General features: G+C 43.1%; 2 protein-coding genes across 10 annotated transcripts in view; both read left to right on the top strand.

Moving 5' to 3' along the window:
- The window catches only part of mus81 (MUS81 structure-specific endonuclease subunit), a 31532-nt gene extending 23282 nt beyond the window's left edge, over positions 1-8250 (top strand). For all 6 annotated transcript variants that reach the window (XM_079490723.1, XM_079490722.1, XM_079490726.1 and 3 more), the window contains 3 exons: positions 195-298; positions 2517-2600; positions 7038-8250. In XM_079490723.1, the coding sequence (XP_079346849.1) occupies positions 195-298; positions 2517-2600; positions 7038-7104 (255 nt within the window). In that variant the 3' untranslated portion in view covers positions 7105-8250. The remainder of the gene's footprint in view (positions 1-194; positions 299-2516; positions 2601-7037) is intronic.
- Positions 8251-15929: 7679 nt separating this feature from the next.
- Positions 15930-22542, top strand: part of LOC306914104 (tetraspanin-5-like) — a 30408-nt gene continuing 23795 nt past the window's right edge. For all 4 annotated transcript variants that reach the window (XM_079491020.1, XM_079491021.1, XM_079491023.1 and 1 more), the window contains exon 1: positions 15930-16337. In XM_079491020.1, coding sequence (XP_079347146.1) covers positions 16257-16337 — 81 coding nt within the window. In that variant the 5' untranslated portion in view covers positions 15930-16256. The remainder of the gene's footprint in view (positions 16338-22542) is intronic.

The raw sequence follows: 22542 nt of genomic DNA on the forward strand, positions 1-22542 counted from the left end.
CCGGTACCCAAGCATGTTCGGTTTGGTACCTGCTTGGTCGGACCCACCCCTAGTTAAGACCAAACTAAATAAAAGGTTTCTGTCAAAATGAACACTGCTGCTGTCACACTGATGTGACGCATCCAGTGTGAGTGTTTGTGTGCATGTGCATGCTTGTGTCTGTGCGTAACCTTCCCTTCATGTTTGTGTCTCAGTGCCAGACAGTGAGGGAGGTGTTTGCGAGGCAGTTGATGCAGGTCAGTGGTCTGTCTGGTGACAAGGCCGCTGCTATACTGGAACAATACCAAACGCCACACAGGTAATGCAAGTATATCCTCATGATCATAGTGAATGAAGTACTGTATATACGGTCAGCATTTGCAATACATAAATGTGTTTTCACCTTCTGAATCTTCTGAATGTACACAGTAGCAATGTAAATGCGTGCGCTTCTCCACTGTCTCGTGGGTCGCTGGGATGCGACTCACACATTCTCGTACCAGTTTCCGTGCACTCCCCCCGCGCCCACCCGCCCTCCCCGTTCTCGACAGGATAACGGCGTGAGCTGCGAGCGGAGAGAGAGAGAGAAGGAAATCCGCAGCATGTCAGGCGACGCTGAAGCGTTATAAATGATATAGATATTATAGGTCCAGTGCTGGTTGATGTGTTTGTGTGTAAGCGCAACACAGACATAATATCTGGGTGGGGCATTCATTTTCAACTTGCATCATTCCAAATTCGCCAGTGCCCAACGGGTACCGCCGTAGAGGCCCCCCACGGTCAACTCTCTAGTTTATTATAAAGCGCCAAAGTCCTGATGTCACTCGCTCATCCCCTGGTTCACGGTAGTTTTTCTCTATGGAGAATATCATTGGGGTCATCTTAAAAGGTTGTGTGCCCAAGACGTCCACAGACGTCCTGGGAAACGTCCCGCATGTAGTGCCCAAGACGTCTGTGGACGTCTTTGCAAAAAAAAAAATATATTTTTTTTTATAAAAAAAAAAAAGATATGTCAAAAAAATGAATGTAAAAAGTGGGCACCCTGGGGTGTTGTGTGGGCACACAAAGCGTTAAATTGTCACATATAAGAATTGTGGTCCAAAAATAAACAAACTGTCTCTGTGATATTGTCTGGGAGGTGTCTCTGTATCGTTTACGATAGTCAGTCATTCATATTTGATACAGTCTTGTCGCGGCCAGAGGAGCGGGGAGGCGCGGGAGAGCCCACGGCGACTGGTACGAGAATTAGTGAGTCGCCGTTTTGTTTTTGTTTTTTACTGAGGATAAGGTTAGAAATAAGTTTAGGGTTAGGCATAGTTTTTCTGCGCTTAAGTTTGGGAATAGCGTTGGATTTTGGCACCGTTTTACCCATTCTGGACGAGACGGGAACCCCTTTTGGTGTTTTAACTAAGCATGATGTTACTCTTTAGCTATTGAAAAATAGCAGACCTACAAGCTCGTAGCGCGCCACCGAGTGGCGCGCTACGAGCTTGTAGGTCTGCTATTTTTGAAAAAACGTGAAAATGCGGCACAAATCTTTGAATATATATTCTTTCAAAATACTTTTTTTTTCTTTTTTTCTCGACGTCAGGCCTAAATGGGTTAACTGATTCACACTCTTATGTGACTGTTTTTTTTAATGTTTTTTTGTGGCTTTCGCCTTTATTTTATATTTTGTATGGAGGGACAGACAGTAGGCTGACAGGAAAATGGGGAGAGAGATGGGAGGGGGGGAAGACATGCAGTAAAGGCCGCCGGGATCGGGAGTCGAACCCGCGGCACACTGCCAGACTGGATTACCAGCCAAGGTGCCTGGACCGCTGAGCCACGGCCCAGGCCTTATGTGACTGTTTTGAGGGGAGCGTTGTTGTATTTGCAGGGGATGAGCACAATCTGGGATGAATTGTCTTGTTCCAGTGGAGAGCGCTCACATTTTGCGGTCACAACTGTAGCGGTTGGAAAACAAAAGAAGACACATTTATTTACAGTTTCCCTGACCTGTGTGTGTGTGTGTATATATATATATATATATATATATAAGCATGTATTGGTCATGTAAAAGATGGAAACTTTGACAGGAAAAGACTCGCTCACCGTATAGAAAATAGAAGTAAAACTCCTTAAACTGAGAAAATATTTGTCCTTTATTTTATCATGCTCATAAAGTGCTCAGTGCTCCGTGCAATTAAAAAGCAAACGTTTCGGTCCTAGGACCTTCATCAGTGCTATATAGGTCCTAGGACCTTCTATTTTCCTAGGACCTTCTATTTACTTCTATTTTCTATACGGTGAGCGAGTCTTTTCCTGTCAAAGTTTCCCTTGTGTTTTTGAGACCACCGCTACCGTAGTCAAGTTTGGAAAGAAAAAAAGGACGAAGAAAGGCGCAACAGTTTTCTCAGTGCTTCATGTAAAAGATGCACTCAGACAGAAGAGACACATTTACACAGATTTATTGTACATGTAATCACTTATTCTCCGTCTCTCTCCCTCTCCCTCTCCCTCCCTCTCTCTCTCTCTCTCTCTCTCTCTGTGTCCAGTCTTCTCACAGCCTATGAACAATGCAGGAGTGAAGCAGAGAAAGAGAAACTTCTCTCCTCTATCCGATACGGGAAACTCAAAAGGTTTGCAGGATTCACTTTGATTCCATTCCATTGTTATTATTGTCTCCACCAGGCCGAAGGCATGGGGAGAGAGTATGTTTTGCACTCCGTCCGGCCGTCCGTGTGTCCGTCCGTCCGTCCGTCCGTGTGTCCGTCCGTCCGTCCGTCTGTGAACAGCTAATCTCCGGCACTGTTAACCCGGTCGATGCCAAATTTTGCACACACTCCCTGGATGCCAACAATGAACCTCTGCCCCAATTTCCAGAACAGCCTGTTATAGCGCCACCAGGAGGCCGCTTTGTGCAAAACAAGTTTTTGCACAGTACACCTACAGATTTTGTCCAAACATCACGCAAATTGGTACACAGTCTCTCTAGAGCCATTCAACGAAACGGGTCTTTCAGATTTCTCAGACTCCATCCTGATTGGTTAAGATTGGCTTCCAAAGTTCGCAGGAGTGCTCAGTTTCAAACAAAATGCTGCAAATCATGAACACATCGTGTGATTTCCGTGAAATTGTGCATGCACATTCCCACTAGGCCGAGAAAGAAATGCCACATGAACGTTTTCAACTCAGCCTCATGGTGGCGCTATAACTCGCCGAAAAGTGTTTTTACCTCTAACTGCACGGATATGTGGATAACTTTGTATGCCAACTCCCTAGAGGCCAAGGAAAAACCTTTGCCTGGATTTTTTCACATCTGCTCTTTATAGCGCCACCAGGAGGCCGACATATGTAAAACACATTTTCTAATATTACTCCTTCAGATTTTATCCAAATTTCACGCAAATCGGTACACATGCTCTTCATAGTCATGTGATCAAGACGCGTTTGTTTGATTTCTCATAATCCACCCTCATTGGCTACGATTGGCCACAACTACTCAACGCAGCATCCGATTGGGGTGAAACTGTGCATGCATATTCCCACTAGGCTTTGGAAGAAATGCCACTTGACAGTTTTCAAATCAGCCTCATGGTGGCGCTACAACAGGCCAAGCCGCGTCACACACACACACAAACACACACACACACACACAAACACACACACACACACACACACACACACACACACACGTTCATATTGCTCCTAAATATTTTGCCAAACATCACACACACAATATCCTCCTGGTGGAGACCTGTGCCCAGAAGGGCACTTTTTCTAGTTATGCTCTGTGCTGCATTGTATATTTATGTTTTGACAATACAGTCCTTCTCACCAAGCTGGCACGCCCTTAACTCTTTGAGAGTTTCAAGGATTTCTATATAGTTTGTAGACTTCTCTATGGCAGAATGGCGTTTTTGAATGATTTATTGAAAATTCTCTGTTGTGAATGTGTGACAACGAAAGACCTTCAGAGAAAGCTTGACTTGTCTGCTTCCAGGAAAAAAATGAACTGAGTTGATAAAATGTTTAGTTCTTGTGTTGGAAGCCATTTAAAAGAGCCTGCATTTACACTGTTTCTGTTTCTAGGACAACCAAAAAAAGTTATGCCCGGTTGAAGTTTTATTTTCTAAATAACTTTTTTTCTGCTGGGCATACATAGCCATGCAATATCTCATTTTAAAGGGTGAGTTGTCTAGTTCAATTAAAATAAAATAAAAAGTTTCTCACATGTACCACTGTAGATATTTTGCCATCTATAAATAGCATGGTCAGTCATGATCAATCTGACCTATCCAGCTAAAAGTCCCCATAGCTCTGAAATTGGAACATCATATAAACTCAATTCTTTTTTGGGGTAAAATTAGACATTCTAACGCACATTTTGATATATACCATGTTTACATAGTCTTACCAGTACCTTGTCTATTCATGCATGTATCTCAAAAACCTGTTATGAAGAAACACAGTTTTGATAAAAAACACATCCAAGGACATTGTTTTGATATGACTTGGTGCCCATGATATGTATCAAAATATAGACTTGAATGTATACTGTATTATAAAAAAGAAATTGAGTTATTACCATCTACCGTTACAGAGTAAATCACAGTTGAAACTTGCTTAGTCATATACAATAAACCTCACAATAGTGAACAAAATAGTCATGACAGGTCTAACTCATTGTAAAAGCGTCTTTTATTTTTTACGACTACTAACATAATAAAATGATAAATATTACAGAAAATAAATAGGCCTACATACAAAACAGTTACTCCTCCCCTAGCTCTGATCCATAGCTCTAAATGCGCATTTAGAGCTATGGATCAGAGCTACTCCTCCCAAATGTCCCCAAACCCAGTCCTTGACGGTGTGTGTGTGTGAGTTAACCTGACTCCGCCATATGGGGCAGCAGAGTGTACACTGTGTTCCCCCCTCCTGCTCCCATCTGGGAACTCTCAGGCAGACTTGATGCCCGGCCACAAAACGGCCTGGCCAATCAGCAGCAGCTTCTAGCAACTTCTAGCAGCAGCTTCTAGCTTCTACTAGCTGCTGCTGATTGGCCAGGCCGTTTTGTGAGCAACTTCGCTTCTAGCTGCTGCTGATTGGCCAGGCCGTTTTGTGGCCGGGCATCAAGTCTGCCTGAGAGTTCCCAGATGGGAGCAGGAGGGGGGAACCCAGTGTACTCTCTGCTGCCCCATCTGGCGGAGTCAGGTTATGTGTGAGTAGGCTAAATAAAAAAAACACCCAAAAACTGCCCCCCCTGAAATGAATGAATGAATGAATCCGGTTCAGTGTCGGAGAACGCCATCGCAGTCTTGACTCTTCATCCTCCTCCTCCTCCTCCTCATCTGATGCCAGTTCTAAATATATAAAAAGAAATAAACATTTTAGCTGTAGTCAGTGCACGCTACTATTACATGGCGTTTTACCCGGCTGCTGGCGATCAATGATTTTATTGTGCAGTGTCTTTGTGGGCCGAGTCGTGGCATGACAAATACAAATAGATGCTTGTATAAGTAGTATCACGATAAAATAATATGGCAACGTTAGAATGAAACACCAATGAGTGATCGGTGGTAATGTAGCTAGCTGCCCAGGGTATATCCAGCACCATTGCGTCGCAATCATCCAGCAACATTGGTACTGGCTATTGCCCGGGCTTGTGGCCCGGCCAATAGCCAGTACCATTTGTGCAGTGTTTGTTAGCAACTACTACTAGCCAACAGCCAGTGGAATGTGGTGACGTGATGGTGCTGGATATACGCTGGGCAGCTACATTACACGCGATCACTCATTGGTGGTGTCATTCTAACGTCGCCATATTATTTTATCGTGATACTAATTATACAAACATCTATTTGTATGCCACGATGCCACGATTCGGCCCACAAAGACACAGTACAATACATTCATTTGATCAGATGTTTTTGTTAGCTACGTCGATCACCTATAGTACCGACCCTTGTTATATATTCTCCGACTATGCATGTCACGATGACTAAACCAGTTAGATCTATCCATATATGGTTCTACCACATCTATCTGATATCAGCACTAGGTCGGCTCGGGCCAAATATAGGGATCGTCTTACTAGACATGTCATATTAGGGCATTTTCGAATACAATAAAATTACCTTTTAGCGAAGGCATCAGCCTTGGTGGTAACTCCGGTGGGGAGAAGAAAAAACATTGCACACGTGTAATCCGCGAGGGTGGATGTTGCAGCCCGGCCAACGGTCTGGGACTGGAGAATGCCACTGGACACGGATGGATCATTTTTCAGATTGTTTTTTTTGCGGCGACTGCAAACCTGGCTGAAAAACTCTTCCTCCAGTGCCCACCTCGGAGGAGTCAACCAACCCCCCTGTTCACTGGGGGCTGGGCGTCAGTTTCCAATAGGAAAGCATACACGTGTGTCACGTGACACGGGAATTCTGGGAAATGTAGTTGATATTTATGCTCAATACTATATACAGAGGTGCGGACCGAATTAATATATTGGTATTAATAAAAAAAGAGAACTACGGAAAATCACGTACAGGGCAGAAAAGACTAATGCAAAACTCCACGTGTTTTCCAGTAGTAATCTGTCTAAGGGTTAAGCACAGAAATGCCATGGTCAGTTAGTACACCTATTACTGGTACTGTAGTTTTGGCTCTGTGGGCAGGTGCCAAGTACTGCTGGAAAAGGAAAATCGGCATCTCCATAATATAGCTTGTCAACGTACTGAAGCACACATGCTTCAGTATTGCTATCTCAATATTTTGAGATAGGATTTTTTTTATTTTCACGAGCTGTATGCCATAATGTCTTTCAAGATTCAAACAAAAATAGGTTTTAAATATTTCACTTTATGCACAATGAATCTAGAATACATGAAAGTTTCACATTTTGAATTATATTATGGAGTAAAAATGAACTTTTCCATAATATTCTAGATTAGAATGAGCTGTATATCAACAAATTGACATGAAACAATTCTGATAAATGTTCTATATATATTTTTAAAATCAACTAAAACCGATTACTACTTCTATGCACATCTCGACATTACCATTTGTTTCTTCAGGAACCTCGGGCCAGCTCTGAGCAGGACCGTCTACCAACTGTACTCTACCCAAGGACCACTGTCATAGACACACACACACACACACACACACACACACACACACATCAAACGTATACGGACTTGTACACAAACACCCACACACAAAGGAAAGGACAAATATAAGAACATTGGCGCCAAGCTGGTGCAGGACGTGGCCAACGACACCCAACGAGGACTACTGGAGGAGGCTGTTGATGGCACCGCCGCGGCCTTGGCACGTGTAGTCTCATCATGTCGCCACACATGTCGTCATACAGCCTTCCTCCCGCAAATGTATCCTAATATAGATAGAAATCATCTAAGCATATAGTATGTAGCTTGCTGCTTAGCAGAAATGGAAATTAAAAAAATAAGCTCTAAAGATATTTAAAAATATATTTTTGTGAACGGAAATGACAAACTAGAATTTTCGGGAGGTGTGGTCGTCGGGCTACACGAGACTGGCACGTGCCATGGCAAAGACGGGCTTTAAAACCCATTTTGACCTGAGATCAGATTCTAAAAATGTCTTCTACATCCTGACAGTTCTCTGAAAAAGCTATGTTTCTATGTCAGTCGTTCTTCGATTTTTCAAAAATAGCAGACCTACAAGCTCGTAGCATGCCACCGAGTGGCGCGCTATGAGCTTGTAGATCTGATATAGCATGCGAGTTGAGATAGCATGCGAGTTGCCACACTCTCAGTCAATGGTGACGTAAAGATCGGACCTCATCTCTATGCCATGAAAGAAAAAGTACCAGATGCAAGAAATGCATTTTTTCTCATCATGTACATTTTGAATCTTTACTCTCGAGTCTTAACCACTTAAACCCGATATGCGGTGCATGGTTGTTGTATGTCAATGGTGAAAATAGCAGATCTACTAGCCCCAAAAGTGATACCTTGCAACACATTGTGAGCTTGTAGATCTGCTATTTTTTTAGCTACACCTGGTGTTGGCTACAAGGACCATAACTTGTAAGTTGAAAAGTAATTTTGAACTGGGTCTTTTTTGCAGTCTAGTCTTATTCTTTAAACTCCATATAATTCACTAGTAGATTTACATTTGCAACGGTGGTGCACAGACCATGTAAATCTCAAAATGCTGCTTTATTTTGTATATTGTTTTCTACATATGAAGAATTGCCACAATTGGTGTTGGAAAAAAATAAAGTGTTTAATTTTGAATAGCATACACTATTGGGCGTTTGGTTTATGCTTCCATGTCAATCTGAAAATAGCTACAATAAGCACAAAAGACGGATTTATTTCTGGGGAAACTGTTCTTGTGGTGTTCCAGTGAACAAACATTGAATCAATTGCTGTGTTCTCGAATACTATCTATGACAAAATCAGAGAATTGCAGTAGTCGGTCATGAATCATGATAGTTTTGGGAACGTGAAATGCTATATATATATATATATATATAGGCTAGGATCTGTAGATTGTGGGTTAAAATCCTCCTTCACTGTGAAGCATGTTTTGAACACCCATAAACCACACTTAACAGCACTAAAAAAACGTGTGTAAATGTGTGGAGACACCTCTGTGGTCTTTGGCATGGTGCCAGCAGAACGCAGGCACTGATAAAATGGTAAATGGTGCATTTATATAGCGCCTTTATCCAAGGCGCTTTACATAGATTGTGCATTACATTCACCCATTCACACACACATACACCGATTGCGGCGGAAGCCATGCAAGGTACCAACCAGCACATCGGGAGCAATTTGGGGTTCAGTGTCTTGCCCAAGGACACTTCGACATGTAGACGGGAGGAGCCGGGATTCGAACCGCCGACCCATGGATCATTGTACGACCTTCTCTACCTCCTGAGCCACAGTCGCCCTAGTATTCATCCCTGTATCCAAGACCTCAGGTTCAAGTCCAGCCTATAGTGAGGCACCAAAGCCATCGATGTACAGTGGGGGAGAGGGGTAGGGTTTATGGCAACAAAAATGACACCCACCTGATGTTTTATGTAACCACGGTAACTTTTTGGTGACTTCCTGAACTGCACTGTTCTCAAACAAACTTACTAAACGTATTTATTCACACTTAAGTTGTCATTTATAAACCACCGTGCAATATTGGAATGCAGCCAGTCCAGTGGAACTTCACAAGGACATGGAAGACACTCCTTGATCCTACATACACATCCTATATACTACACAAAGAAAGAGAAAAGTACCATATAAGGTTCTCCTTTAGCACGGTTCTCCACATTACCTCTCAGGCCTCCTCCATAATAGCCTGGCTAATAAGCCAGACCAGCCAGGCTACCTCCATAAACCTCCTGTGACACGGAACCTGCGGTCCACAAATTTGGACCTCTTTCTCTGTCCCCAAGGCAGTCAAGTGAACCTTCGGGGACAGAGTGTTCAGTGTGGCAGCCCCCACCCTGTGGAACGCTCTTCCAATAGAGATTCGCCATGCTCCTGACACTGGACTCTTTTAAGGCTGCCTTGAAAATAATAATAATAATGAATTGCATTTTTATGGCGCTTTTCTATGCACTACGTGCCTACTCAAAGCGCTTACAATGGTTCATTCATTCATACATTGGGAGGTGAAGCGGCGAACAGTCGACGCCAGCGTCCTCACTTCCCACATTCACACACCAATGGTGCATGGCAAGCTTACACCGACCGACTCATTGGAGGCAATGTAGGGTTCAGTGTCTTGCCCACACTTCGACATGTGGACAGGAGGAGCCGGGATTCGAACCGCCGACCCATGGATCATTGGACGACCTGCTCTACCTCCTGAGCCACAGCTGCCCAAAGACACTTATTCTCTCAGGCTTATGGCATATAGTTTTTGATTGTTGTTGGTACATTTTGTAAAGCGTCCTTCATGGGTTCATGAAAGGCGCTATATAAATTCAAGCTATTATTATTATTATTATTATTTATTCCCCCCAAATTGTAGATCTTATGAACCTGTAATGACGCATGCCATGTGTACTATACATTCTGTGAGGGGAAAACATATATATATATAAATATGGAAAATAAACTGACCCCCTCACTTCTTTTAAAGTGGTTTTTCGACAACATACTGTACTATAGTATAGGCTATGTCGTTTTTCATGATTTCCGACGATAAAAAAAAGAGAGAAAAACAACATAGTAGCCTTTTGACGTGCCATAGAGCTGCCATTGAGCCCCATTATAAATGTATCAAATTTGAAAGCACTATATTTCTAAAACTATGAAACATTTCAAAGATTCCTTTTCAGGCAAACATGTCCACCGTAAGATGAACCTAAATAGGTTGGAATGGGGTTTCTAGGTGTAAGTATGTAGGACTAATATCATGCCAAAGTTTGTGCTATTGCCATTGAGAATGCATTGGGCGTTTAAGTTAAATAACTCAGAAACTACAAAACATTTCAAAGTAAAAAGTTCCAGCATGTGTGCCCACAGTAAGCTGAATTATAAAAAGTGTGAATGGAGTTTCTAGGTGAAAGTGACTTTTTGACGTGCCATAGAGCTGCCATTGAGCCCCATTATAAATGTCTCAAATTTGAAAGCATTATATTTCTAAAACTATGAAACATTTCAAAGATTCCTTTTCAGGCAAACATGTCCACCGTAAGATGAACCTAAATAGGTTGGAATGGGGTTTCTAGGTGTAAGTATGTAGGACTAATAGCATGCCAAAGTTTGTGCTATTGCCATTGAGAATGCATTGGGCGTTTAAGTTAAATAACTCAGAAACTACAAAACATTTAAAATTAAAAAGTTCCAGCATGTAAGCCACAGTAAGCTGAATTATAAAAAGTGTGAATGGAGTTTCTAGGTAAAAGTGACTTTTTGACGTGCCATAGAGCACGGAAATGGAATGGGGTTTCTACTGTAGAAACCCCATTCAAACCTATTTAGGTTCATCTTACGGTGGACATGTTTGCCTGGAAAGGAATCTTTGAAATGTTTCATAGTTTTAGAAATATAGTGCTTTCAAATTTGAGAAATTTACAATGGGGCTCAATGGCAGATATTGGCACGTCAAAAAAGCACTTTCACCTAGAAACTCCATTCACACTTTTTATAATTCAGCTTACTGTGGAGACATATGCTGGAACTGTTTACTTTGAAATGTTTTGTAGTTTCTGAGTTATTTAACTTAAACGCCCAATGCATTCTCAATGGCAATAGCACAAACTTTGGCAGCCTACTAGTCCTACATACTTACACCTAGAAACCCCATTCAAACCTATTTAGGTTCATCTTGCGGTGGACATGTTAGCCTGAAAAGGAATCTTTGAAATGTTTCATAGTTTTAGAAATATAGTGGTTTCAAATTTAAGAAATTTACAATGGGGCTCAATGGCAGATATTGGCACGTCAAAAAAGCACTTTCACCTAGAAACTCCATTCACACTTTTTTATAATTCAGCTTACTGTGGGCACACATGCTGGAACTTTTTACTTTGAAATGTTTTGTAGTTTCTGAGTTATTTTACTTAAACGCCCAATGCATTCTCAATGGCAATAGCACAAACTTTGGCATGCTACTAGTACTAGTCCTACATACTTACACCTAGAAACCCCATCAAACCTATTTAGGTTCATCTTACAGTGGACATGTTTGCCTGAAAAGGAATCTGTGAAATGTTTCATGGTTTTAGAAATATAGTGCTTTTGATAATTTGATAAATTTGATAAATGTATAATCGGGCTCAATGGCAGATATTGGCACGTGAAAAACTCACATTTACTTAGAAACTCCAATCTGCTTCTAGTTATCCTCAGTTCAGTTGTTTTCCTAGTTCCACTAAGTCTCTCAGTGGATCCATTATAAGTGGTGATGGCATGAGGCTTGAACCTGCGAGTGCTGCAGCGCAAACATCCAGGTATCTGCGATCTATCCACTCCACCATCACTACCTTTGCCACACTGAGTGAGATGTGTGCTTTTATCTTTCAGAGTTTCAGAGTATAGAGCAGAGTGGGATTTGAACCCACAATGATTGGATCATGTTGACACTTGACTCTCTGTGTTCTATCATGGTTTCTCCTCTTCTTTTATCTGACTAAACATTCATGATAAAGCACTAAAGACACGTGATGGAACTGTTAAAGCATACACAACAGCAAACACTGTTAAGATGCTCTGTACATGCAGATTCCAAGGCCCCACTTGAAGTGACAACCAGAAAAACAACTGATGTATATTTTGACAGCTTATGCCTCTCAACATAATGTCATAATTGTACACATAACACTTTGGCCTATAGGAGGTCACATGCAGGGAAGCCTGAGTGAAGAGGTCAGCTAGGATACCAAGTCACTAAATAAGCCTAGGGACACTTTAAGATAACAATTTGTAAAAGCTTACACCAGCTGTGAGTTCATCCTGCTATATAAGTGGACATTGTCCTTTATGGTAAATGGTAAATGGTGCATTTATATAGCGCCTTTATCCAAGGCGCTTTACATAGATTGTGCATTACATTCACCCATGCGGAAGCCATGCAAGGCACCAACCAGCACATCGGGAGCAATTTGGGGTTCAGTGTCTTGCCCATGGACACTTCGACATGTAGAAAGGAGGAGTCGGGATTCGAACCGCCGACCCATGGATCATTGGACAACCTGCTCTACCTCTTGAGCCACAGTCGCCCCTTTATCAAGGAATGCTTTTTAGCTGAACCCTGTGTGTTTTCATTGGGGACCACCTGTGGTATAACTTGTTGACTGACCAAAACAGCCTGCATGTTTACACAAGGGTTAGAGGAGCCGAAAGGTTGCCGGTTCGATTCCCCGGACGGGCAGGACAAATCTGGGTGGGCAAGTGATTGTCATCACTCACCCAACACCGCTGAAGTGCCCTTGAGCAAGGCACTGAACCCCCAACTGCTCCCCCTGGAGCTGCTTAGTGGCCAACAGTATAAGACTGTGGTTGTACTGGTCAGCTCCCAGGTTTTAGTGTGTGTGTGTGTGTGTGTGTCTGTCTGTGTGTTCTATCATCTATGTGCAGGGCATTGCTGAAAATGAGCACCTGTGCTCAGCTACTTCCCTGGGTAAAGAAAGGATAAAAAACACACACACACACACACACACACACACACACACACACACACACACACACACACACACACACACACACACACACACACACACACACACACACACACACACACACACACACACAAAGGTGTCAAAGGTGACACCCACATGTTAGGGATGTATAAGATGGGACAGAGAATCAGGGAGAACTGTGAGAGAGAGACAGCAGAGAGACAAGGGGGAACCTATAGGCGCTCTGCCTGGGACGAAGGCCTCAATATGAACCTAGGCGCTCTGCCTGGGACGAAGGCCTCAATATTCTGTAACTATGGAACGAATGCTTGTAACCTGTAACTATGATTGCTGACCAATAAATGGAAAGAAGGATATGTGCCTGCTTGGATCTCCATTATTCATTTCAACAGCAACTTCAACAAAGGAATTAGATAAATTAATCCACGAGAACCCTGTAAGGAAAGATACGTCATACTGGCGCCCCGATGTCGGAGGATTGTTGGTGGAGACTTTTGTGCCACACAAAACGGACCTGCGTATCTGTGGTTTTTTTTGTCGCCTTTGACGTGACTTTGGATGGAACCCAAGACTGAAGTTAGGATTTTTTTTTTATCCCACGATTTTGTAACCCATTTTTTCACCCCTGTGTCAATTATCTAATGTGATCCTGGGCTCTACACACCCTCCACCAACCTAGTCCCCATATAGGGACATGGGGAGAGCAACGGACTTGAACTCATGCTTCCTTCATGCCTGAGTGTCCAAGTTGCTCCTTTACACCTGACAGGGGGGAGTTTCCCTGGTTGGACGTAGCGCGTGGAAGGAACACGTTATTCCAACCAGTTCCTTTCCCCTCCATCAGGCGCCCCGGCTGGCCAGGGGGAGGCAGTTTAGAGACCAGGATTACTGCATGTTTTTTGTGAGGGTACCTACCCTAGGGGACACGGGGAGAACATGCAAACTCCACACAGAAAGGCCCTTTCGCCAACCCCGCCTCGGGTATGGGCACTGGAGGAGGAAACACACCGCCAGCACCCACAGCGTCCCGAGCGGGAATCGAACCCAGGACCTTCTAGCTGTGAGGCGACAGCACTACCAACCCAGAGCCTTAGAAAAGACAGAGTTCTGCAAACTCCGTTGACTTCATGGGGCGTGCGTAATGGCGGCATCTAGCGCTACTGGGGACGCCGATTAGGGACAGTTCCTGCGCCGGATGTTGACAGACTGCATGGATCCACATGGCTCCGTCTTTTTGGCAAATCTAGAACTTCCTGTTTGAGAGCTAGCAAATTTAAATACCTTTTAATTAATCATTGCTAATATAACAGTGTACACTTTCAATGGAAAGAAAAAGGCATACAGTTTACAACTTTTTTACGTTATTTAATTACTTATTTTTACACAGAAACATAATGTGTGTCTTCACCATAACTGTAATGTAATAATAATACTAATAATGTAATGTAATAATTATTTAATTTACGACGCTTTTATTCTGAAAGCAACCGGATGTCTTAAATTTGCTAGCTCTCAAACAGGAAGTTCTAGATTTGCTAAAAAGACGGAGAGCCTGATTAGGGACAGCCTGGGGTCCCTAATCAGGCTCTCCATGAGAGCGCAGCTGTGCGCCCGAGCGCTTCCGGGATCACGTGACCGGGCTGTTCTGTGCCCCCTCAATAACGCAACTCTTCTATTATATGGCTCTGTACCAACCGTGCCCCCGAGACTCAAGTTAGGGTGACGGAATAGGCTTATCGCTCTTGTGTTAAGCGTACGTGTTAGGACCATAGTGTACATCTGGACGCTGTGTTAGGCAGGTTATGTTAAGTTATGATTAAGTTAGTGTTTCAGTTTTTGCTTAGGGAGTTTAAGAGTTAAATGGTAGTGTAGCCTGTGCATGGTGCAGTATGATTGTGCGCGTATGTGCTTTATTTGTTTGTCAGTCTGTTTGTGTCTGTGAGTCTATGTTGTGAGTTTGTGTTGGTGCTGGTAGATCATCGTTGTGAGCTGTGGTTGAATGCCAAATCATTCTCAATTAAGTCTTTTGTTGCTATTTTGATTGTGCAGTCACTGGTCATTTTGGTTATCTTGGCTGTGAGTACCACAGACGAAAAACAGTCTAAGTCCAAATTTCAGACTGACCCCTCCACGAAAAGGCCTCGTTGTCCTGAACCCTTATCTATCATTTATATATTATGGATCAATAGTGTGGACTTAGACTGTTATTCGTCTGTGGTACTCATTATTGTTGTTGTTCAGTGACTTACACATTTTTGTGGAGTAATTTGGCATTTCATTCATTTATTCACTCTTATATAACGTGTTCCTTCCACGCGCTACGTCCAGCCGGGGAAATTCCCCCCCTGTCAGGTGAAAAGAAGCAGCTTGGACTCCTCATGCATAGAAGGAAGCATGAGGTCAGTCCGCTGCCCCCCCAGGTTGGCAGAGGAAGTGTAGCACCCAGGATTACATTAGAAAATTGACACTGGGTGAAAGAAATTGGGTTGCAAAATTGTGGGATAAAAAATAAAAAATAAAATAAAAGAGCGTCTTCTAAATTGTAGGGTACCACCTACATGATTTCTGTGTAGGCCTTAGTAGTAATATGATGATGTAAAACTACCGGAAGTCCCCTAACCGTTCCATACATCCGATTGGTCGAAGTCCGAGTCATTCAAGAGTCAAACCGAGTTTCTGACCAATCCGTGACAATTAATACAGGCATCATGTCCCGTTACGTCATAGCCTCGTCGCCCCGCCCCCGTGTTTGCGATTTTGCAGCAGTGTGTGTGCGTGTGCAGTGCGTGTGTGAGTCGAGACTAGAGCGTGTGTGTGTGGGGGGGATTAGCCTGGCTATATTGCATGGTTTTGGACCCGAGATCGGCGTGTGATCGTGCGCGCGCGCGCCTCTCAAAACATGATGCATCCGAGCGACCTCCTGCGCCTCATTGCGCAGGAAAACAAATGATATGAACGATACAACTTGAACCCGTTCGTTAGTTTCTTTCCAACGGACCGCAACAATAAAAAAAAAAAAAACGTTAGGCTACCCACCACCACCGCCACAAAGCCGTGACGTGCGCGCGGGCGGCGCGCAGCAGGGGCCGTTATTTATCGTTTAAGGAAAAAATAAATAACGGTCCTCCTGAATGATTATTAGTATGGTCCAACCATGTCTGGGAATTACTACAAGGGGCATGAAGTCAGCTGCTGCATCAAGTACTTCATTTTCGGATTCAACATTCTGTTCTGGGTAAGTGGGCTTCTTTCTGTCAGCTGGCTCCGTTTGGAACCCCACTGTATGTATGGCTACGTTCTTAGCTCAGAAGAGGAACATAGTTCTGTGTTACGTGCCTGTCGGTTGTTTATCATCTGTAGCTAGCCAGAAATATCTTTACTTTTTGGAAACTATACTGCAAAAAAAGGGGTTTTCGCCACTGTTTTGGACCGCTCAGCCCCCGTTCTATACCAATGCAGGGATATCCTCCTGACACGGAACCTCTTCTCGGGAGATATTATTAAAGCGGTTCCAAACGGAGCTGCGTGCGTTGCATCCTCCTCCTAATTACAGCGGTCAATGTTAACGGTGCAAGCATATACGATTTAGACTTTCGTAGTATTTGATCGATTCTGAATCGATAAAATACATCTACGAGCGTCTAAATCTTAGGCTAACGGTGCATGGTGCAGGTGACGCTGTTGTTGTTGTTATTATTATTAGGCCCCAAATAAATCCATCACAACAGCAACACGCTATTAATGATTTCTTGAAGCTATTGTAATCTGTAGTAGGATAGCCTATACTATACTGTGAGGCTGCGGTCGTCATCTTTGTCTTTTTTTGGCAATAAATTATGCCCGAGTCTTATTCTGTGGGTGTTGATGCATGGTGGGATCATATTGTAGCCTGTAATCGGCTTTCTTCGTTCTTGTTGCTGCTGCTACTCTATGACAACCGCAAGCTTAGCTATAGGCTACGCACGCTAATGCAAAGCGGTCACATTCACATGATCACAATAGTGCATGCACGGATGCACCTCTTGCACCTCAAAACAATGAAGGCTCTGAAAACAATTGAGGCTCCAGACTTCCAGAAACAGGTTACTATACTTGGCCTCACTCCCCGAACCCACCTCACCCCTGCCCATTTTGATAGGCTGGAATGGCATAGGGTTGACAGAGTAGGCTACAGCATCTTGCAATGGGTCTGGTGTCTGGTCTACAAGATTCGCTACACCACCAAGATACTGTAGCCTACATGTATGTCTACTTCCTTCATGTCAACAAAGTCCACACACAACAGGGAGTTCAACAAACCACGTGCACATGCACTGCTACCCAGATTCGGCTCAAACAAGGGATTCAATTAATTTCGCTCCTATGCCACTAAAATGTGGAACGCCTATAGGTCAGCCATTACGTGAATCTCTCGATTCCTTCAAAACGCTCTCAAAGAGCACCTGGACGGCTGCAATTCGAAAATTTGGGGCAGAGGTTGGCATCCAGGGAGTGTGTGTGCAAAGTTGGCATCGACCAGGTTAACGGTGCCGGAGATTAGCTGGTAACAGACGGACGGACAGACGCACACACACACTCACACACGGACGGACTCAGGGACGGAGTGCAAAACATACTCTCTCCCCATGTCTTCGGCCTGGTGGAGACAACAATGATGGTGATATCTATGTATAAATGCAGCTGTGTGTACACGTATGTCTGTAATCCATGTAACCCGAGAACCGTTCGCCCCCACACCGATTTAAAATGCGACACACGCGTTCCACACCCCCACAGGGAGCTAAATCAACTGTAGGTTTAGTCAACCAAAACTAGACCAACACTGAAACATTTCAGACGACTAAAACTAAAAACATTTTTACTCAAAAGACTATGACTAAAACTAAATACAAAATTGCTGTCAAAATAAATACTGGTCTTATAACCTTCACTCTGACAATTCTGATGAAATGTGTCTGTCTAAGGGCCGATTCATACTCCTATTTTATAGCCGAATAAAAGTCGGTTCGGCACTGTAGAGCCTACAAACAATGTGACGTCATTTGTGGTTCGGGGGTGCGGGTACCGTCCTAAAGTCGGCTCTTCGGTGCTACTGAAAATTTCTGACGAGCCGAAATAATTTCGGCACTACAGCGCCGAAACAGCGGTAACATAGGAGTATGAATCGGCCCTAACAAAGGAGGGATATCTAAAAATCTACAATAAAACAATCTTCTCTATGTCGCTGTTCAGACCCTCTCTGCTAAACAAATCGGGTCCACTAAACATCCAAACTGCTCTTGTTGTTGGTGAGTGCACTGTGACAGCGTGTGTGGAGTGGAATGGATGCAGCCAGTCAGACACGACACAGAACAAAGCCAATACTGTCCACGCTTCCAGCATCACCATCGTCATCATCATCGATTCCACATGGAGCCCACACGGTGGTCAGAGAGTCACTCATTGATTCGCGTTAACACATGCAGTGTGTATTTTCAGTTCAGTTTATTTATTTCCAGCTCTTTTGGACAACACAAAAGGTGCATATACATTGTGCTAGTGCAATTTGGGCAAGACATACTTACAAAAGGGGAAAAGTCCTATAGGCACAAATTGTCAAGTTCGTTTGACATAATGAGGAGTCCAAGATGCTAGAAAAGAGGACAGGGAGACCCTGGCTCATTTAGCAAAGAATATATCATATTATTTTATAAATATTAAAATTACCATCTGCTCATCGGGAGCGTATTGTAATTTTAATAGGCCTACGTCATGTTGTACTGTATAGTCACTGGTTTGTACTAGTCATCACGCCGGAAACCTCAAACGGTTATCGTATTGCCCAATACGATCACCTGGAATACGATTAAGCAATATTACACGAGAGGGTGTGGGTTAACGTGATTATTGCGACGGCAGTGATGCGGTCAGGAACGAGATGAAGTCGAGTTCCGCAAGCATCACTGAAGCATGAAGTGATGATGCACCGAGTGTAATATTGCAATTATACAACAGTTACCCTTAAAACTAAGAAAATCGCTGAAATCTTTTTGAATGACAGACAGACCACAAATGTCCCAAGAAACTAGCTAGCCTAGCCACCGAGTTTGCTAGCGCTCTGGGAGAACAGAGCAGCTGAATTCTTTGTTTTGATTAGGTGGTGAAATGGTGCTGGTTTAACCCACGGCTAGAAGGCTGTTTCAACCAATCAGATTGCTTCCTCGAAACGACCTGTGGTATAATTATTATTATTATGCATTTTTTTATCTAGTCTAGCATGGCCAGACTGTTGCTACTTTTAATCATCCGGTCTAAACCGGATCACATGGGCGATTTAGGAACAAACAAAGAGCAGGCTTTCCTCCGAGGTGGAAAGTCTGGTGATGCGAGGTTACTTCTACCATATTTTATGATTAAAAAATAGTCGATCTACAAGTTTGTGACATTATCTGTGATGAACGTAAGCAATAATAATTACAATAACACAAACCATCTCTTATCCCTGGCCATTTACAATTTACAATTTAGGCATTTAGCAGACTTAATCCAGAGCGACTTACATTAAGCAAGAACAAAAAGCATGGGAATACATCACATATATAAAAATGCATTTATCATGAAACATGCGTAAGCTAAGAACGTAACTAGAACATATATCTATATAATGACACTATACATATAAACTATACATATATGCTATACTATGCTATACATATGTCCTATGAAGTGCTATGACTACATACTGGGGGCGGCGGTGGCTCAGGGGTAGAGTGGCTGGATCGCAACCGCAAGGTTGCCAGTCCGAACCTGGGCTCCCCCGGAGTTGGTGTCGAAGTGTCCTTGAGCAAGACACTGAACCCCTAATTGCTCCTGATGTGCTGGTTGGTGCCTTGCATGGTTTCTGCCGCCATCGGTGTGTGAATGGGTGAATGTAATGCACAATCTATGTAAAGCGCCTTGGATAAAGGCGCTATATAAATGCACCATTTACCATTTACATACGGGCACAAACTCTTTTCAGGTGGTGGGGACTGGGGGGGTCATTCGGGGGTCCTTGACATGACAAGGTTTGAGAGCCACAGCCCAACAACGAGGTGGCGACTCGTGAATGTCGTCTCTGTCCAAAAAAACAAAAACAAGTTACTTTTCAGGATTCAAATTCAAAAGATCTACAAGCTCAAAACGTGTTGCTTTGTGCTGCATTTCAAGCTTGTAGATCTGCTACTATGATGCTTTTATGTGACGCTGTAGTACAATCAGTAGGGTGTTAGGGAACCCCTTTTGGTGTTAGCATCATGTTATGCTTTAGCTATTGAAAAATAGCAGATCTACAAGCTCATAGCGCGCCACTCGGTGGCGCGCTATGAGCTTGTAGGTCTGCTATTTTTGAAAAATCAAAGAACGACTGACATAGAAACATAGCTTTTTCAGAAAACTGTCAGGATGTAGAAGACATTTTTAGAATCTGATCTCAGGTCAGAATGGGTTTTAAGGGGGGGGAAAAGGAAATGTGCAAATATGGAGATAAGAGGTTTCTGTGTATGTCAACGACATACACAGTCATTGTTCTCCTAGTCTCCTGTTGCCAGACTGTTTCCTCCCGTCCGCAATGTTCAAATGCTTTCGGTCATATACAGCAGGGGTTCTCAACCCGTGGGTCGCGACCACTCGGGGGGTCGCCAAATTATTTTGGGGGGGTCCCCAAATAAAAAAAAAAAAAAAAAAAAAGAACTGAATGGCTGGAAAATGGAAATGAAGAGTTTACATATAGTACACATAGTACATGCATACACCTTCCCTAATTGTTGCGGCGGTTTAAAGGGCCGCCGCATGGAGCTAAACATGAGAGTAAAGAGACGTTTGTATGACGCGCACGCAATGAACGAGGTCCACTCCAGCTGTACATTTGACCATTTATTCAGTCACCGTCCACACGTAAGATACAACTGTTCCCAGGCTTTTAGCTATATCTAGACGTGGATGTTAAGGTGATAAAGTGCGTTTGAATACGGTCAACAGAAATTGTCTTCCCCACTCCCACGCTCACCCCCCCTCTCTGTCCAACTTCCATTCCTCTAGTGACAGGTAAACGCCATGATATCAGTGTGGCAGCGCCACAGACCCAGTGAACACGCCCACCACCTGTGCAGTGCCATTAAAGTGACATACCTTACGTCAATTATACTAGCGCATAAGACTAAAGGCATACAGGCCACACTATGGCTCCTACACTAATGATTATATCTGGTTTCAGTATTTATTTATGGTGTATTGTCTCTATTATTAAGGTTATTGTAGCAGTCAACTTATATTGGGGGTCGGGAGGGGGCGGGGCGCGGGTCCCGAGACGTTGCCAAAGCATTTTCGGGGGTCCCCGGCCAAAAACGTTGAGAAGCCCTGATATACAGCATGGAGAACGGAAGCTCTCCTGAAGTGAAGCTCTCCTCCTCCCCACTCCTCTGTTTCGTCTTTACAGTCACGCTCCTAATATAAATAGGAATAGAAATAATCAAAGCATATATATCTAGCTGAATTAATTGTTTTTTATGTAAATCTATTTTTAAATATATTTTTCCGTGAACGGAAATGCCAGCTTCCTTGCTTGGATTTCGGGAGGTGTAGATATATAAGTATATCCCTCGATCCCTCCGTTGAGACTTTTACATCCAGACAAAAAAACATTTTATAGTCACAGGCCTTTGAATCCCCCTCATAATCCTGCACTTTGACAGGAAACAGGAAATGTTTGCCTTGCTGCTCTTAAAGGACCACTTCACCACTTTTCAAGTTCTTTTCAATCTTCATATAATAGGTCCTCACTAATAATCATGATAAAATGGCACGATTTTTTTCTACTCAGTCTGTGTCTCATAGGAGGGCTGTGGGCAGTTTAGAAACCGTCTTCCAGTGACATCATCATTAGGCAGATTTTTACAATAATGTTTAGATTTGTATTATCGTGAGAACGATGGATTCCATTTTCGCATTGCAACTTTTCAGGACTAGAAATACTAGTTTCTATTAGCTTGTATTCCCCATCGATGATGTCACTGGAAGACGGTTTCTGAACTGCCCACAGCCCTCCTATGAGACACAGACTGAGTAGAAAAAGAATTGCGAAATTTGTTCATGATTATTAGTGAGGACCTTTTATATGAAGCTAGGTTGAAAAGTGGTGAAGTGGTCCTTTAATGTTTATTTTTTGAGTGGCGCTAGCCCCATCTATATACAGCTATAGAGATTTTTGTCCTAACACAAACATTAAATGCCATTCATTGACAATGAATGGAGAATTTTGTCAAATTCCCATTGAGAATGAATGGAGAATTTACGTCATGTGTGTTTGAGCAAATCGACATGTTACGCCATGATGATGTACGATGATAAGAGCGAGCAACGGCTATTTTCATCATACACAAAGATTAAATTCCCGTCACTTCACACGTTTGTGATTCCTTTTC

The sequence above is a fragment of the Electrona antarctica genome, assembly GCF_951216825.1.
Source record: "Electrona antarctica genome assembly, chromosome: 21".
In the NCBI taxonomy this organism is placed as follows: domain Eukaryota; kingdom Metazoa; phylum Chordata; class Actinopteri; order Myctophiformes; family Myctophidae; genus Electrona; species Electrona antarctica.